General features: G+C 35.7%; 1 protein-coding gene across 13 annotated transcripts in view; it reads right to left on the reverse strand.

Moving 5' to 3' along the window:
- The window catches only part of FAM227B (family with sequence similarity 227 member B), a 290,230-nt gene that overhangs the window by 268,911 nt on the left and 1,053 nt on the right, over positions 1–20,266 (reverse strand). For 7 of the 13 annotated variants that reach the window (XR_008494152.1, XM_054451203.1, XM_054451201.1 and 4 more), the window contains exons 2-3: positions 15,353–15,463; positions 11,467–11,520 (exon numbers count right to left, since the gene is read on the reverse strand). Coding sequence is in view for 12 of the 13 variants with exons in the window: in XM_054451203.1 (XP_054307178.1) it covers positions 11,467–11,520; positions 15,353–15,403 (105 nt within the window). In the remaining variant the exon portion in view is untranslated. Of the gene's footprint in view, positions 1–11,466; positions 11,521–15,352; positions 15,464–18,176; positions 18,347–20,266 lie in introns of all 13 variants that reach the window. The other 6 variants (XM_054451200.1, XM_054451207.1, XM_054451211.2 and 3 more) reach the window with 3 other exon arrangements.

A 20,266-nucleotide genomic window follows, 5' to 3' on the forward strand; every position in this document is an offset into this window, starting at 1 on the left:
ATTTCCAGTTCTCCTCCTATTACTGATTTCTAGTTTAATATTATTGTGGTCAGAAGAGATACTTGATAAGACTTCAGTCTTATAAAATTTGTTAAGACTTGTTTTGTGGCCCAATATGTAATCCATCCTGGAGAATTTTCTTTGTGTACTTGAGAAAAATTTGCATTCTGTTGCTTTTGGATAGATGATCTGTATATGTCTGTTAGGACCATTTTGTCTAGAGAGTTGTTCAAGTCCTCTATTTCCCTATTAATTTTCTTTCCAGATGATCTATCCATTTTTGAAAATATGGCCTTAAAGTCTCCTATTGTTAATGTATTGCTGTTATTTCTCCCTTCAATTCTGTTAATATTTGCTTCATATATTTAGGTGTTCTGACACTGGGTGCATATATATTTACAATTGTTAGACACTCTTTGCAAATTGACCCTTTTATTATTATATGAATACCCTCTGTCTCTCTTAAAAGATTTTGACTTTAAAGCTTACTTAATCTGATAGAAGTAGAGCTATCCTAGTTCTCTTTTATTACCATTGCATAAATTTATTTTAATCATCTCTTCACCTTCAGTCTATGTGTGTCCTTAAAGCTAAAGTGAGTCTTTTGTATTCAGCATATAGCTGTTTCTTTCTTTCTTTTTTTTTTTAAAATCCGGCCAGGCATGGTGGCTCATGCCTGTAATCTCAGCACTTTGGGAGGCCAAGGCAGGTGGGTCACCCGAGGTTAGGAGTTTGAGACCAGCCTGACCAATATGGTGAAACCCCATTTCTACTAAAAATACAAAAATTACCCAGGTGTGGTGGTATGTGCCTGTAGTCCCAGCTACTCAGGAGGCTGAGGCAGGGAGAATCTCTTGAACCCAGGAGGGAGAGGTTGCAGTGAGCTGAGATCACACCACTGCACTCCAGCCTGGGAGACAGAGCAAGACTCCATCTCCAAAAAAAAAATCCATCCAGCCACTTATATCTGTTGATTAAAGAATTTAACCCATTTACATTTAAAGCAATTATTGACATGGAATACTTTACTACTGCCAGGCCGGGCGTGGTGGCTCACACTTGTAATCCCAGCACTTTGGGAGGCTGAGGCGGGCGAATTACCAGGTCAGGAGTTCAAGACCAGTCTGGCCAACATGGTGAAACCCCATCTCTACTAAAAATACCAAAAATTAGCTGGGTGTGGTGGTGTGCACCTGTAATCCCAGCTACACAGGAGGCTGAAGCAGAACAATCACTTGAATCCAGGAGGCAGAGGTTGCAGTGAGCGGAGATTGTGCCATTGCACTCCAGCCTGGGTGACAGAGCAAGACTCTGTCTCAGAAAAAAAAAAAAAAAAAAGAATTTAACACTGCCACTTTGTTCACTGTTTTCTGATTGTTTTGTATTAGGTTGGAGCAAAAGTAATTGCGGTTTTTGCCATCACTTTTAATGCCACTTTTAATGGCAAAAACCACAATTACTTTTGCTCCAACCTAATAGTAACTTCATTCTCTTCTTCCTCTATTCCTCTCTTCCTTTGTGATTTGATGATTTTTTTTAATAGTGGTACACTTTGATTCCTTTCTCTTTATCTCTTGTGTATGTACACAAGGTTTTTCCTTGTAGTTATATAAGGCTTACATAAAACATCTTACAGTTATTATGTTATATTTTGGGATGATAACAACTTCATATGTACCACATACAAAAACTCTACACTTTAACTCCCACCCTCACATTTTATGCTACTGATTTCACTATTTACATTTTATATATATTCTGTATCCATTATCAAATTATTGTAATAATTTAATTTTAATTTTTGTGGATGCATAGTAGGTATATATATTTATGGGGTATATGAGAGGTTTTGATATAGGCATGCAATGCATAATAATCACATCATGAAAAATGGGGAATCCATCCCCTCAAGCATTTATCCTATGTGTCACAAATAATCCAATTATACTCTTTTAGTTATTTTAAATGTACAATTAAATCATTATTGACTATACTCACCTTATTGTGCTATCAATACTTGGTCTAACTCATTTTTTCTAACTAATATTTTTGTACCTATTAACCACCCCCATCTCCCCACCATCCTCCCACTCCTTTTCCCATTTTCTGGTAACCCTCCTTCTGCTCTCTATTTCCATGAGTTCAATTGTCTTGATTTTTAGAACCCACAAATAAGTGAGAAATACAATGTTTGTCTTTCTGTGCCTGGCTTATTTCACTCAACATAATAATTTTCAGTTCCATCTATGTTGTGTGGATAACAGGATCTCCCACTTTTTTATGGCTGAATAGTACTCCATGTGTAAAGGTACCACATTCTCTTTATACATTCATCAGCTCATGGACGCTTAAGATTGCTTCCTAATCTTAGCTATTGTGAACAGTGCTGCAACAAACCTGGGAGTGCAGATATCTCTTTGACACACTGATTTTTTTTCTCTGGGGTATACACTCAGCAGTGGGACTGCTAGATGGTATGGTAGCTCTATCTTTAGATTTTTGAGGAACCTTCAAATTGTTCACCATAGTGGTTGTACTAACTTACATCCCCACCAACAGTGTACGAGCGTTCCCTTTTCTCCACATCCTCACTAGCATTTGTTATTGCCTGTCTTTTGGATATAAGCCATTTTAACTGGGGTGAAATTGTATGGCATTATAGTTTTGCTTTGCATTTCTCTGATGATCAGTGATGTTGAGCACTTTTTCATATGACTGTTTGCCATTTGTATGTCTCCTTTTGAGAAATGTCTATGCAAATATTTTGCCCATTTGTTAATCAGATTATTAGTTTTCCTATAGAGTTGCTTAAGTTCCTTATATATTCTGGTTATTAATCATCCCTTATCAGATGAGTGATTTGCAAATATTTCCTCCCATTCTATGGGCTGTCTCTTCACTTTACTGGTAGTCTCCTTTGCTGGTCAGAAGCTTTTTAGCTTGACGTGATCCCATTTGTCCATGTTTGCTTTGGTTGCCTGTGCTTGAGGCATATTGCTCAAGAAATCTTTGCCCAGACCAATGTGCTGGAGAGTTTTCCCAATGTTTTCTTGTAGTAGTTTCATAGTTTGAGATCCTAAATTTAAGTCTTTAATCCCTTTTGATTTGACTTTTGTATATGGCAAGAGATAGGGGTCTAGTTTCATTCTTCTGCATATGGATATCCAGTTTTCCCAGCACCATTTATTGAAGAAACTGTCCTTTATTCAATGTATGTACTTAGCACCTTTGTTGAAAATGAGTTCACTGCAGGTGCGTGGATTTGTTTCTGGGTTCTCTTATTTTGTTCCATGGGTGTATATGTGTTTTTATGCCAGTACCATGCTGTTTTGGTTAACGCAGCTTGCAGTATAATTTGAAGTCAGGTAATGTGATTCCTCTGGTTTTACTCTTTTTGCTTAGAATAGCTTTGGCTATTCTGGGTCTTTTGCAGTTTCATATAAATTTTAGGATTTTCTTTTCTATTTCTGTGAAGAATGTCATTGGTATTTTGGTAGGGATTGCATTACATCTGTAAATTGCTTTGGGTAGTTTGGACATTTTAACAATATTGATTATTCCAATCCATAAACATGGAATATCTTTCCATGTTTTGGTGTCCTCTTAAATTTCTTTCATGACAGTTTTCATTGCAGAGATCTCTCACTTCTTTGGTTAATTTAATTCCTAGGTATTTCATTTATTTTTGGCTACTATACGTAGGATTACTTTTTAATTTCTTTTTCAGATTTTTCTCTCTTGGCATATAGAAGTGCTGATTTTTGTATGTTGTTTTGTATCCTGCAAGCTTCCTGAATTTTTTTTACCAGTTCTAGAGGGTTTTTCAATGAAGTCTTTAGGTTTTTCCAAATATAAGATCATATCATCTGCAAACGAGGAGAATTTGACTTCTTCCTTTCCAATTTAGATGCCATTTATGTCTTTCTTTTGTCTGATTGCTCTACTTAGGACTTCCAGTACTATGGTTGAATAATAGCGGTGAAAGTTAGAATAATAGTGGCGAAAGTGGGTATCCTTGTTGTGTTCCTGATCTTACAGGAAAGGCATTCAGCTCTTCTCCATTCAGTATGTTACTAGCTGTGGGTCTGTCATATATAGCTTTTATTATGTTAAAGTACATTCCTTCTATATCCAGTTTTTTGAGGATTTTTATCTTGAAGGAATGTTGGATTTTATCAAACGCTTTTTCAGCATCAGTGGAAATCATATGGGTTTTGTCCTTCATTCTGTTGATATGACATATCACGTTGACTGATTTGTGTATGTTGAACCATCCCTGCATCCCTGGAATAAATCCCACTTGGCCATGATGAATGATACTTTTAATGTTTTGTTGAATTCAGTTTGATGTATAGCTATTTTTAATATTTTTGCCTTTTAACTCTTATAATAGAGTTAAAAGTAATTTACATACTACCAATACACTATTACAGTATTCTGATTTTGACTATATTCTTACATTTATAGTAAGTTTTATACTTTAATGTTTTTATAGTTAGTGTTCTTCATTTGAACTTGAAGAACTCCCTTTAGCATCTAGAGGTGATAAACTCCCAACACTTTTTCCATGTGTGCAAAACTTGTTATCTTGACTTCCATTTTTGAAGGAGAGCCTTGCCAGGTTATCAAATTCTTTGTTGGCAGTTTTCTTTTTTTTCAGCACTTCGTATCATCCCACTCTCTCCTGGATTTCAAGGTATCTGCTGATAAATCTGCTTATAATCTTATACCTGTATATAATAAACAACTTTCTTCTTGCTGCTTTCAAAATTATCTCATCTTTGACTTTTGAGAATTTCATTATAATGTATCTTGGGGAAGATTTCTTCTTTGTCTTAATCTATCTGGTGTCTTTTGGGCTTCATGGATCCTGCTGTTTATTTTGCTCTCTCAGTTTAGGAATATTTCTATCATTCTTTCTTTAAATAAGCTTTCTACCCTTTTCTCTTTCTCTTCTCCTTCTGGAATTCCTATTATGTAGTATGTTTCACTTGACAATGTCCCATGTCTTATAGGCTTTATTCACTATTTTTCATTCTATGTTTTTGTTCCTCTGACAGCAGTTTCAAATGATCTGTTTTTGAGTACCCCTATTCTTTCTTCTGCTTGATCACATCTGCTGTTGAAGCTTTCTATGGAATTTTTTTGGTTTAATCTTTATGTTCTTCAGCTCCCAGAATTTCTGTGTGTGGATTTTTCATGATTTTTTATCTCTTTTATAAGACTCTACTTTTGTTCCTTTATTGTTTTCCTTATTTTCTTTGTGTTCTCTTGTTTACTAAGCTTCTTGAAGATGATATTTTAAAGTCTTCATCAGGCAGTTTGTAGATCTCTATTTTTTTAGGTAACTGATGCTTCATTTTGTTACTTTGGTGATGTCATGTTTCCCTGACTATTTGTGACCTCTGTGGCCTTGTTTTGATGTCTGCACATTTGAAGAACAGGCGCCTCTTCTGGGGGCTGGCTTCAGCACAAAAGCCCTTCACCTGTCAGCCCACCCAGAAAATGTAGGCAGGCTAGCCTGGTGGAGTCCATGGACTTCCTGCTGGAATTGTCAGGTAAGCTGACTTGGTATCTGGTTCAGTTACCTGAGCCCACAGTGGCTAGCCTTGTGCTTTGGTTTATGGGGTTGGGCCTCTGGGTTCCCTTAGGTGGTATTACCTCTTGGGTCCACCGGAGTGGTCCTGAGTCCTAGGCTTAAGGGATGTTGACCTGGCACAGCAGTCCACTGGGTGCAGCCTGTACACTTAATCTGTGGAGGCAGGACTGAAGCCTGGGTCCACAGGGGCCAACCTGACACTGAAGTGGGGGTTGGTCTGGTGCTAGGGTGGGCCTGGAATCTGTTTTGGGGGATATCCTGGTTCCTGGACTTGTGGGGTTTGGCCTTAAGCCTAGGTCTCAGGAGCAGTCCTGGAGCCTGGGGCCATGGGCTGGCCTGGTGCTGGGGTCTACTTGTGCAGACCTGGTCCTGAGTACACTGGAGTGGACCTGAAGTCTGACTGCCCTGGAGCCTGCAGCAGCCTGGTGCTGGAGTGGGCCTGGAGCCTGGGTCCTCATGTGGTAGCCTAAAATCAAAAATCCAAGGGGCTGGCATGGAGCTGGAGTTTGAGTCTGAGAGGGATAGCCTGGGGCTGTGGGAGCTATCCTGCCACTGGAGTGGACCTGGAGACTGGGTCTACAGGTGCTGGCCTGGAGCTTTGGGCTGTGGAGGGTGGGGTTGCACAGTACTCTTGCTGCGGTCCATGGCAAAGTGATGTGCTCACTTCATTCTCCTTTCCCTTTCCCACATGAAAGGTATCTCTCTCTACACTGTTCTGCCCTTGCTTGGTAACTTGAAAATGTCCTTCCTAACCTCTTCAAGGTATCTTTTCTTATTTCTGTGCTACGCCTAGGACTCCCATATAGTGAAGGCTAGTAATATCTCACCTGGATTCCTTAGCTCTTGTAAAGGTATTTTTCTTGCAAGGATAGCTGTTCAAATTGATATTTCTGCAAAGGGATAAAGGCTATTTTGCCATCTTGCTGGAGTCATTCCTCTTAAGTATTTTTTTTTTTTTACTTTTATATATTCAAAGTCATGAGTTCACACTGATGCTTCTAATTCCAATTCTAACCATTCTAGTTTTCTCTCTTTCCATATTATAATTGCCATCCCTAATAATTGAAAATGTAGCTACCATTATCTTTAATATATTTACTTATTTGATCAATCCTTTTATGTAACCAATCTCTCATATTTGCTCCCAGACTCTTCCCTACGTGGATATCCTTTTCATACTACTTGGGCTCTAATATCCCATGTTAGGTTGCCAATTCTGTGAGGACATCCTCCTTACCCCCACTTGACCTCTGACCTCCCACATCAGAGTGAGGCTACCTTCCTCTTCTCCCTTTATGTGTGAATATCATCATCATTCCCTTGGATTCTGATACCTGTGATGTCACATGGACATCCTCCTCACCATTGTTGGGCTCAGAAATCTTACTCTGGGCCACCAAGCAAACCCTTCTTTCTCAATGTGGAAGCCTGCCTTGTTTTGGCCACCAAATGGCTTTAATACTAAATTGTTTAGGAAAGGAAGCAGATGGAATGAAAGGGAAACAAGGGAAATGAAGAGAAGGAGAAGGGAAGTGGAACCACAACATTAATATTTGCAAATCTAAATACAAGATCTTTTAATATAATCAAATAATAGCAAAACAAAGAAAGTTTGTCAACATAATTAAAAGTTTATGAATAAGAGAATACTTTTCGGAATGGTGGGAGACTTGTGTAGGATGGAACTCCGCAATGGAGTTTGGGTAAAATATACTGGGGCCTTAGCTTAAGGGGAAGAAATCTGAGGTCTGCAGATCAGAAATTTCAAACCCACCTTGGTCTGTTCCATCTCCTTTTTTCTTCCTTTAAAAGCAATCCTAAACTCATCATACATGTGTTCATTTATTAACTGTGTTAATAGTAAGATATGAAAATAATACCTAGTGCTTAACACTGCAAAACTTTTCCAAAAAGGTCCCCCTGTCATTTTGAAAAAAAGAGTGCTATATAAATACCTAAGTGCCCTCTTCCAAATCCTGTAAATGTGTATCTTAAATAAGATGCATAGCCACTTGGGAAAGTCTTCCAGCATTTAAATCTGGAAAACTGTGTCAAAAATTTAAAAGATTTTGAAGAATAAGAGAAGCTCACAGGGTAAAATCCCTGAAGACCAACACTGTCAATTTAGAATGGCAGCCACATTTGAAAACACAGTCCTTATGAGTCATGTGTTGCTGTTGTTAAGGGAGTTGAGGGAGAAGGAAGAGTCTAAAAGGAATTTGAAAAGATGTTATAATATGTACAAATCTTTATGAAAATGTATTCTTTATGTCAGACTTGTGATATCACAATCCTTTTCCCCAAGATACTGAAATATTATGAGCTGAATAAAGTTTCCAAAAATTCCACAAGGCTGATGAGACTCTGTCTTCTCTACATTACCAAGGTAATCAAGGGATAGACTTGTGTCCCAAAGCCATTAATATAAAGAAGGTGATTTTTAAATTCTTTTAATTCTTTGTGGCTGTATTATTAAATGGATACCAGACGATTATCTTGGAGTAGATCATATCTTGCAGCAGATCATAATCTATTTTCCCCATCTCATTTCTCTATTACTTTCCTTCCTTATTCCTTTATATTTTGCCTTCAATAAGATACCTCTTGAATAGAGTGTTATCTAAAAAATAAATTTTGTGGCCAGACCTAAAAAGGCAAATCGAGTCAACTAGCAGCTAACAGGCAGATTAGCTGTCAGGCAGCTCATACTGCCAGAAAGAAAATCAACACTACTACTAGAGTATGAGCATCCAGAGTCTATGGTGATTATATTAATTAAAAGTAAATAAATGTATTCAAATCCCAAAAGAACAAAAGAATTGGACTAGAAGTTTTTGTTCCCTAAGGAGTTAAATTCTACATTATAGCACTGTGGTCCTTAGTGATAAGTAAGAAGAACATTTATCTTATTTAAAACAGGGTCAGTGAAGCAAGAATTGGCTATGTATTTGTTATGTTTATTTTAATTATAGCAATTAACTTTGGCAGTGGCAGAAGCACAAATTATTATATGCTAATACAAAACTAGAGATGGAGAAGGGAGAGTAGACAGACAAAAGGGCTCTCGTGGAGTTTAGAGAGGAATTTTTTTTATTGAATGTATGGGTAAGTCTTCACCCACATCCCAAAGCCCAAGAGACAATGCTGAAGTATCAAACAAAAGGTAAGGAATAATAAGCATGACTAGAATTAGTAGGAAAAGTGATTATTATTTAGCTCTTTTTCCTTTATATTAAGCTTTGATATAAGGATTTAAATGGATTAATGAATAAATAAATGAATAAACAAATAAGCAAATAAATCAGGCTATTCCCTCAAAAAAGAGAATGGGATTGAAATAATCATTTTCTCTATCATAAAATAATTTTGATTCTCTAAGAAAAATCATAGCATGGAGTACTCTCCAGACATAGATTACAAATCTAACAGGCCTGTTAACAAAAATTAACATTGATGAACTAAGAGAAGACGAATTAAAGTTCTACCAGATAAAAGTTGCATGGACACAGAAAAAAGGTAATAAGAAATAAATAACATGAAAAATCAAAAGTATAATATATAAATATGGAAGAAATTGGAATCAACACTTTAGTACTTGAAGAACCAAAAAGAATTTTTTAAAGTGTGACAGTAAAGAGAAATGAGACAAAAAGGGGGAAGATAATGTAGAGTCCTTAAGAGTAGAATCTTTTGTCTTTGTTCATTGCTGTAACTCCAGTGCCCAGAAAAATATTTGGCAAATAGTGGGTAGTGAACAGAAATAACTAAATGAGTGAATGAATAGGATAAGTAAGAGAGCTGACACTGATACAACAATAGTGGAAAAAGAAGATGTTATAAAAATAAAACATAAAAATATTTTTATAAAAATAAAACTAGAAATAGAATTGTGATGGAGTGAAGGGAATGTGGGAAATGATCAATAGAGAAATTAGAGGATAAAAACAATTGAAGATAAAAAGATACACAGAAGTACAACAGGAGATAGGAAGAGGTGAAAGAGAGGAGTAGATGATATAAAATATTAAAATTACCAAAAAAGATAGAAATGGTAGGAACTGGCAAAAAAGAGAGGACTTTAGATGATATGATAAAAGATTAAGTAGAAGACAAGAGAAACAAGTAGCTAACATGTAGGTTGCAAGTACTATTATAATGCTAGTTAACAGCAGAGCTTGGATTAACAATATGATTCAATTCTAAAAGAATAATAGCTCCATGAGGGCAGGCATCTTTGCTTGTTTTTATTCACTGATATATCCTAAGCATCTATGTGCCTGGCACATAGCAGGTGTTCAAAAATATTTCTTAAATGAATTCATGGCAGTCACTACTTTTCTACCATTGTCTATTAGACAAATACTTTGTATAGCAAACAAAAAATTAAACATCTAGTCATTTTATTCCTGAATATTTTCAAATATCCAATAGTTTGGCAATGTATAAACATAGTCAAACCATAAAAAATAACTACAGAATATGAGTATTTGGTTGGGAAATTCAGACAATAAGAAAAGATTTACAGAGAAACCTATAAATGACAAAATGATACAAATGGATATGTTGTTTTATCAAATGCTACCTGATAAAACTTGAAGGCTATAAATATAGCCTTTGAATACAAATATAAGTATATCCTTTGCATACAAAGATGATACTACTGACATACTATTAATAAGACATGGTTTGATTTGATTTTTACCCTGTATTTAGTGAAGAGCTGGCATAAACCCATTATCTTGATTTGATTGGTATCATTCTCAATTTAAGCAAAGGGGTAACATATTTACTACTTCAAATAATTAGAATTTTTTATTTAAAATCATAGGTCCTCAAACATGTATAATAATACAGTCTCCATTATTTGCTGAATTTAGCTTAATTTTAACTTAAAACATTAAAAAGTCCTTAAACATTGTCATTAGGCTGCAGCACATTTGTATCATTATTTAAATCAAAATAGTTACAAAAAGTTTGTTCCAAAAGTATTTCAACATACTTAGATACACCATATGACTGAAGTAAACTTTTATAACTAGGAATGTTTTCATCTGAGCGCAATCCTTTCCCAAAACATTGAAAGTAAAAAAAAAAAAACTTATCTAAACAAATATAAAAACAGAAGATAGATATTTAAAAGTAGATATTTCTGAAACTACTTTGTTAGCAGTTTAATCATAGCGAATACTATTTACATTTAAGCATAAATAAATGTAAATTATTTATATTCCAATCCACTCAAAATACAAACATATCTCATTAAAAAGCCACCTTTTCTGTTTTCTATACTGACATCTTTATTCTGGCCCTTACTTGACATTCCTCAATGCAAAACAAATATGACCTTCACACTTGCAGGTGCATGGATCCAAGGGAAGACTTAGCAAGTCCAATAACCCCAGGCGAAGTCAGTAATTATACATAACAATGGAAACTGAACTTTCAACATGAAAACACATTTTGAATTTTTCACTCTGATTCAATAATCAAGGAATATTGATGTAACACCTCTACAAATTACCTGTCTCAGGTGTGATGCATAAATAAATGAGGTAAGTAAGCATAACTGTTGGATATTCTTTAAGGTGTAAATACATAAGACAAAAATCTTACATTAACAAAAGTATATAGAAATGTCTGTATAGGGCTAGAATTTTTTTAATGTGAAAAAGAATAGAATGTTGACAAGAGGGAAAGACTACAACATAGAGCCTACTCAAAGGACATAATTATTTATATACACACTTTCCTCATTGAAACATATTTCTGAAATTTCTAGTCTTAAAGTTTATTCTAAGCCTTCTAAATCTCCATAACTGATATTTTAAAATGATGTACTGGCACATAAAATAAGATGCTCTACTCACCCAATTTTGAAACTTTAAGAATTCTTCAATGCTCTTTGGAGGTTCTTGCATTTTCTAATAAAGTAATATTAACATTGTTCATTGGCATAAACTCACTAGACTGTTCATAATATTTACAAATAATTTACTTAAATAAAATGATACTCTATTTAAATTATCATTTTCAGAGCAGTAAGATATCATAAAATGCTCACTTTGTACCATCCCTCCACTTTGAAAAGGGACACACATAAATGTTTAAGTTCTTAGCCTCCAAACCAAATTTTGTAATAGACTTCCCTCTTATACACTAGCCCTAGAGAAAAACTCCACATGAATCTTGCTTTAGGTCCTCATTTCAGATTCCTAAAAGAGTTCCAAGATATTTTGGGCTATCATGGATAGCCTCTATAATAAATCCAGAGCCAAAAATATAATATGTTCTTGCTGATAAAGTATTTTAAAAAGTTAACTAGTTATATAGTTAAAATAAATTTAAATGTTTGGATGTTTCTAATAGATAAAAATCACATTTTTTAGTAGTTTCTTTGTGATTTCAAAATGTATTCAACATTAGACAAACTAATTTTAATCCAGACCACACCTTTCTCCTTTTCGCCTTAGAGACTTTGCCTACATTCTTCCTTCTGCCTAGAAGTCTCCCTTTCCCAAACCCTCTTCTTCCAATCCTTTCTTGGCCTATTTAACTCTTACTTCAAATAACAAATTAAAAGTCACTTTGTCCATCAAGCCTTTCTTATCCCCCAAAGTTTTCTCCATGGTAACATACAGCAGGTTATCTCTATGAGGACAGAAACTATGGTGCAATCACGGCTGAATTTTCTTTTTTTTTTTTTTTTTTATTTGGTATGTTTATTTTGTAGCCTGCCAATTCCTTGGAAAGGCTATTTTTTTAAATTATACTTTAAGTTTTAGGGTACATGTGCACAACATGCAGGTTTGTTACATATGTATACATGTGCCATGTTGGTGTGCTGCACCCATTAACTCGTCATTTAACATTAGGTATATCTCCTAATGCTATCCCTCCCACCTCTCCCCACCCCACAACAGGCCCCAGTGTGTGATGTTCCCCTTCCTGTGTCCATGTGTTCTCATTGTTCAATTCCCACCTATAAGTGAGAACATGCGGTGTTTGGTTTTTTGTCCTTGCGATAGTTTGCTGAGAATGATGGTTTCCAGCTTCATCCATGTCCTTACAACGGACATGAACTCATCATTTTTCTGTATATGTGAATCATGGCTGAATTTTCTAAATTTCACACAGTGGCTGGTTCATAGTCAACGCATAATAAGTACTCACAGTGTGTAAAAATTAAAGCATAAATGAGTAGATGAATGTCAGAAATGTATAGATACTTGAAAAATAATAAAAATACTTCTAGACAATGAAAATCCAGTGAGAAGGCAAAAATAAGAGGAATTCAGAAGTCTAATACCCTAATATCCATGATGATATCACTGAAAAGATTATATTACATTTTTATTTATTAAAACACATATTTCATATCAATATGTAAAGTGGTCAAGATTACAGAATCACAAGTTCATGTTTTAGAAAAAATTTTCTAAAAAATAATTACATATTTGAGTTGGGGGATATTTCATTCATCTAAATATATGATGAATATAAGAAAATATATAACTGATAATACAAGAAGAAGATAAAGAGTGTATGTGACAACCATTATAGAAAATGAGTATTTAGTGAGAGTTAAAAAATTAAACAATTGAACTCATGGAGATAGAGATAGAATGATGGTTGCCAGAGGCCGGGAAGGTTAGTGGGAAGTGAGGGGAAAGTGGGTATAGTCAATGGGTACAAAAATATAGGTTAAGGTCAAGCACAGTGGCTCATGCCTGTAATACCAGCACACTTTGGGAGGCCAAGACAGGAGGACTGCTTGAGCCCAGGAGTTTGAGACCAGGTTGGGCAACACAGCAAGAGCCAATCTCCATAAAATATTTTTAAAAAAGTAAAACAAAACAAAACAAAACAGAGTGGCCAGGCATGGTGGCTCACGCCTGTAATCCCAGCACTTTGGGAGGCCAAGGCAGGTGGATTGCTTGAGGTCAACAGTACGAGAGACCAGCCTGGCCAACATGGTAAAACCCCCGTCTCTTACTAAAAATACAAAAAAAATTAGCCAGGTGTCCCAGCTACTCAAGAGGCTGAGGTGAGAGAATTGCTTGAACCCCAGAGGCAGAGGTTGCAGTGAGCCAAGATTATGCCACTACACTCCAGCCTGGGTGACAGAGCAAGACTCTCTCTAAAAAACAAACGGACAAATAAAGACAGCTAGAGAGAATGAATAAGATCTAATATTTGATAGCACAACTGGCTAACTATAGTCAACAATAATTTACTGTACATTTTAAAATAAATAAAAGAGTATAATTGGAATGTCTACAACATAAATAAATGATAAATGCTTGAAATGATGGATACCCCACTTACTCTGATATAATTATTATATATTTTATGTATCAAAAATTATCTCATGTATGCCATAAATATATATATACTTATGTACCCTTAAAAATTAAAAATAAAAATTTAAAAAAGGAAAACAAATGTTTAGACAGAAGCAAAGATGCATAGAGATGTGAAGAACATGTTATGGGAAACGGAACTGTAGAGCTAGTCAAATTGAAAAGAATGAGCGATATGAGAGACGGTGCATGCAAAAGGCTTACAAACAGAAAAATACTCATGATATAATATCTTCAGGGATAATGGGTATAGCAATTTGGCTAGAAGGAACTCACAATACATTTACAAATATACAGGATTAAACTTAATGAAAACAATTTAAGTATTGACTTTTTTTTCCTTGTAATGGCTGTCAAACCACTCCAAGTATGAAGCACCAAAAATAATATGCACATTTAAATTAAAGGGAATTAGAAAAGTGAAGAAAGTGAAACTTGCATAGTGAAGTTCTAACTAATTTCAAAAATTCCATGTTTCTCTTGGGGTAAAATTAAAATAAGGTAAGGTATAAATTAAACAGATTTCTACTTTTGGTAGGATGTAGAAGGATATAAAACACCTATACTTCCATGATAATAATAAGATAAACTTGGACAAAAAAAATCATACTTTTCTATGGGGTTAGTGAAAAGTGGTGAATGCCAGGAGGCAGGACCAGTTAAATAACTTGTAAACATTCAGAGTTCCTTGTTCAAAATTATTAAGAGTTTGAATATAATAACATCAGAGCATTAAACCAAATGCATGTACTTCTCAGCATAAGGGCCTGTGCAACTGCAGAAGCTGTAAACCCATGAAGCTGAAAACAAGCCTAATTGTCCATAGAACTAATGTTTATGGTTTCTTTAAATAAATATAGAAATTAATCCTCCTAGTCTTAAAACTTGAGAAAGTTACATTGGTCTTATCTGAGTTCCTTTCCCAGAAAACTAACCATCAGGCCTCCCAGATAGTGTCAAGGAACTAAAACATACCACATCACTATATCTTGACAATTAGCCTCTAGACTCCTCACCATTACCCACCATGATTGCCTAACTGACCACCTGTTTCCTGCTAACCAACTCCTCCTTACCACCACTCCCTAATTTCCGTTTTCCCACACATGGTTACATTTCTTCCTTGCTATATAAAACCCCAATTTTAGTCAGTCAGGGAGATGGATTTGAGACTGATCTCCCATCTCCTCGGCTGCAGCACCCTATTAAAGCTTTCTTCCTTGGCAATACTCATCTCCGTGATTGGCTATCTGTGCAGCGAGCATTAAGACCTAGACCAAACCCTTGGTGTTTCAGTGACAAAGCCAGCTCTACCTGGGAGCCCTGATTACCTGAAATTCCAAGAGAAATATAACCTTTGTAAGTGAACATAAAGCTGTGAAAGCTTCCTTACCCTGGGGACAGCTCTGCTGCTCCTCCTTTGACATGTTCGTTGGCCTGCCATGGTACAGTAACTTTAATCAGCTGGGTCTTAGGCATCAGTGTGAGTTGGGCGACCAAACTGCTGTATGAAAGACACCCAAATGCAAAAATAAATGACTCAGCCAAACAATCCCTTTCCCCTCACCCCCAAACCTCACTTCTGACTTTTACCAAGTCAGATAGTTTGGCTCTGTATCTCCACTCGAATCTCACGTTGAACTGTTGGAATCCCCAGTTTTGGAGGTGGGGCCTGGTGGGAGGTGATTGGATCATTGGGGGGAGGTTTCTAATGATTTTGCAACATCCCCCTAGTGCTGTTTTGTGATAGACTTCTCATGAGATCTGGTTGTTTAAAAGTGTGTAGCACCTCCCCCTTCACCCTTTTCCTCCTGCTCCAGCCATGTAGGACGCATCTGCTTCCCCTTCACCTTCTGCCATGATTGCAAGTTTCCTGAGGCCTCCCCAGCCATGCTTCCTGTACAGCCTGTGGAACTGTGAGTCAATTAAACTTCTTTTCTTTAAAATTACCCAGTCTCTGGTAGTTCTTTATAGCAATGTGAGAACGGAATAACGCACCAAGAAAGCAGCAGGGGAGGAGGGGCTGGAAAATATATTCTGCTCATGAAGCTGGAGGTTCTACTATGGCATATGACAAACGACACGCATATAACAAGAAATGGACAAGGGAAGGCTAATAATATAAGCTATTATAACGTTTATAAGAAAGATTGGTCTGAATTTTTCTATCTTATAATGTGAAGATTTGGAATGAAGGCTATTATGGTCTCAAAAAAATGAGTTGGGAAAAGCCTCTGTTTTTTTCTATTATCTGAAAGAATTAAAAATCTGAAAGATCAGTACTATTTCTTCCTTTCTTCCTTAAATGTTTGGTGGACACTGCTAGTTATGTTCCCTGAACCTGAACCTGAAATTGTGGGGGAGTTTTAAATTAAGGATACTGTTATGGACCTAATCATGCCCCCACCCCAAATTGATATGTTGAAGCCCTAACACTTATAACAAGATGTGACTTTATTTGGAGATGGAGCCTTTGAGGAGACAATTAAGGTTAAAAGAGGCTAAAAGAGTGGGGCTCTAATATGATTGGTGTCATTATAAGAACAGACACCAGTGAGCTTGCTTGCTTATACTCTCTCTCCATATACACACAAGTATTTTATCTGTGAAAATATCTAGAACTGTGAAATTATAAACTTTGTGTTGTTTTTAAGCCACTTTGCTTGTTTGCTGTTTGTTACAGCAGCAATAAGAAACTAATATGAGGAGAAAGAGTGATTTTTTTTTTTTTAGCATTTTGCAGATGTGAAAAATGTCACACACTTAACTGGTGCTCTGTCTATATAAGAGAAGAGGCTTTGTAAGGACATGATGAGAAGGCAGTGGTCTACAAGCCAGGAAGAGAGGCCTCACTAGAAACTCACACTGATGGCACCTTGGTCTTGGACTTTTGGCCTTTAAAACTGTGAGAAAATAAACTACTGTTGCTTAAGTCATCTACTCTGTGGTATTCTATTACAGCATCCTAGGTAGACTAATACAGATATAAGCTATCAAAATTAATACAGGATCATTCAGCTATTCTATTACTTCTTAATTTTGGTAAATTATCTTTCAAGAAAAATTGAAATGTCAAGTATTTTGATATAAATATTTATTCTTAATATCCTCTTATAATCTTTACAATCTGTAGTGTCTGTGGTGATGTTTCATTTTTCATTTCTGAAATTTGTACTCTTCTTTATCTTGGTCAGTCTATCTAAAGGCTTATCAATTTTATTAATCTTTGCAAAGAACCAGTTTTGGCCTTGTTGCTTTTCTTTAGTGCACATTTGTTTTTAATTTCATTGATTTATTCTTATCTTTATTGGTCCCTTTTCTTCTTTAAATGTTTGAGAAACTTCCAATGATAAACCTTGCTCTACTATGAAGCTGAATGCTTGACAATTCCTCTTCAGACACCATGAGACTTTCTATCACCATTTTAATCCTTGTATTTCAAAATGAATAGAAGGCTAAAGATTATTATTTATGGACTAATTGTGAAATAAAAAATATAAAAACAAAAAAATAGAAATCCAAACAAGTGACTAAAAATAAAATCTAGGCATATACAGACAATGTGGGGAACAGAAGGAAACTTCAAAAGTCTTTAAGACGCTTAGAGAGCTATAATAAGATAGTGCATCCCTGAAACCAAAACTGCATTTTATAAATGAACACAGAATAAGAAAAAATGCAAAGTACAAATATAATGATATAAATTATTCAACAACAGTCTAGTGAAAAATAGCTGAAGAAATCTTCTAGAAACTAGAAAATGTTAAAGTAAACAAGAATCAAAGGATAAAAAAAATAATTTAGAGGATTATGCCAGGAAAATGACTTTCAATCTGTAAATTTAAATATAAACAGAGCATCAATTAAATGTGTGGCATTTTTCAGATTTGCAAGATACTAAAAAAAAAAAAATTCTCCTCATATTAGTTTCTTATTGCTGCCGTAACAAACAGCCAACAAGGTGGCTTAAAAAATCACAAAGTTTATTATTTCACAGGTCTAGAGGTCAGGAATCTGAAATGGGTCTGCAGGGCTATGCTCTTTTCATGTTTGTGTGTGTGTGTGTGTGTGTGTGTGTGTGACAGAGTTTCACTCTTGTCGCCCAGCATAGTAAATTTACTTGTGTAACAAAAAAACGCAAAATATCAATGGTTTAATACACATAATTTTTTCTCCCAGAAGATCTTTTTGTGAGAAAGGGGGCTTCTAGCAGTCACCTGCTATCCTTTGCTCAGACCTCCTCCCTCTATCTTCAAAGCCAGCAGTGTAGAGTCTTCTCCCCTTTCTTGACATCTTGTCTTCCTCTCATAAGAACTCTTTGATTATGTCCAGCCACCGAGACAATCCAGGGTAATTTAGCCCATCTCCTTAATCACATATGCAGTTCCTTTTGCCATATAAGATAAAATATCAACAGGTTCTGGAGATTAGGATATAGACACCTTTGGGGGCCATTATTCTATCTACTACACTCCTATTTAACTTTTTTCAGGAATGTATTAGAGAATGTAGTTCATTTTTAAAAAGGGATTAAACAAAGAAAAAGGAAACAAGTGATCTAACACACAGGAGAGCAGTATTATGTTGGAGAAACCAGCAATTCTGAATAAACTAAAGGTTGTAACGCTGTAGGAAGAGTATCTGTAAGGAAAAAAAATCTACTGGATTAACTGATGTATTTCACTGTGATGCTTTAGCAGTTTGCCAAAGTGTTTGAACAGATAAATAATACATTAAAAATGGCAGTTATTAAGAGAAAGGAAAGTAAAAGGTTGTATTAAAAGTTAATGCAATCTTAGTATACTATGTGCCTTGGGGTTGAATGACATTTACCTAGACAGTAGTGATAACACTAAATGTTGATGTAGCCAAAGCCTATGATATCACTATATTGACAGGTGAAGGGACAAGAAGAGTGTATGAGGTAGAGAGGGAATGTTCACACACTTGGAGGTGGTGTTATTATAAAAGACCTGTATCACTGCCTTCCATAGGAGAAAGTCAATGGGTAATGTCTGAAATTGGAAAATCAAGAAACTGCAATGTAAGTATATTTAGACATGGGGGTAACAGATGAAATATTTAAAAGACTTGAATTTTCCTTTGGTGAGAAGAATTGAGAATAGAGTAGAAGGGTTGGGTACTACAGGGTTTTCTTTAACCTAGAATGTGGCAGACTGTTAGTGCTCACCAATACGTGTGTGTTTCTCTACATTTCCCAGGATCCCCTGCAGTTAAAGTGGGGGCCTTGGGACTAAATTCTGGCCAATAGAATGTGGCCAAATTGATATATGTCATTTTTAGGGTTGACCTTGGGTAATTTGCCATAGTTTCTTTCTTGTCAAATACGCTAGTCCTAGAAGGCAGCAGAACCATTAAAAATAAAAACATCTGGCCTTGAATTTAACATTTCGTCTGACTAGAAATAGTCACAATGGATCTTTTGTGAGGAAAAAAAAAAAAAACTTGTATTAAACCATCGATATTTTGAGGTTTTCTGTTACAGAAGTAAATTCACTATGCTGGTTTTAAAACATGGACAAGAATTCTTTGCCAATCCTTTGAGAAGAGGGATCTATGTCTCCTTTCCTAAAATGGAACAGGACTTTGATGCATTTGTAAGCAAAAGAAAGTGAGGGAAGTAGCACCCTGTTACTTTTTGAGGCAAGGTCAGAAAAGGTCAGGCAATTTTTGCCTTGTTCATTGCAACACTCCCTTTGGAGCTCTGAGTTTAAGCTAAGAAGTCTGACTACCTTGCTGCCATACTGTGAGGAAGCCCCGGCCATATAGTTACAGAAGCTCTGCTAGCATGCCTACTCTAGTCTTTCTAATTGAGTTACCAAAGAAAAGCTGATGACTGTGCCCTATTGACAACACCACCTGTGAACGTAATAAAATGGCTATTTTAAGCCACCATATTTTGGAGTAATTTATTACATATGATAGCAACCCAATGCTCAATCTAACAAGTAGTATTATTTGCTTTTTAATCTGTGCAATTTAACTACTTTGATAAAATTTAGAGTTAAGCTAAAAAGGAAAATGGTTGTGAATTACTTATTCTTGGCTTATAGACTTTGCTATTCTACTTTCCCTACCCAGAAAGTTCACCTTTCTCCCTAAATCACTGGCTTTCAAACTTTTTAGGGTTTGAAATACACTAAGAAATACATTTTACAAACAAGCCCTAGTGCACACATACATGCATATATACAATTAAAAGCTCCATAAAGCAGTACTTTACTAAGTAACACTAAATTTACTTACATGCGCTGATATTTCCAATCTATATTGTTTCTTTTTTTTT

Source organism: Pongo pygmaeus, chromosome 16, assembly GCF_028885625.2.
Source record: "Pongo pygmaeus isolate AG05252 chromosome 16, NHGRI_mPonPyg2-v2.0_pri, whole genome shotgun sequence".
Lineage (NCBI taxonomy): Eukaryota > Metazoa > Chordata > Mammalia > Primates > Hominidae > Pongo > Pongo pygmaeus.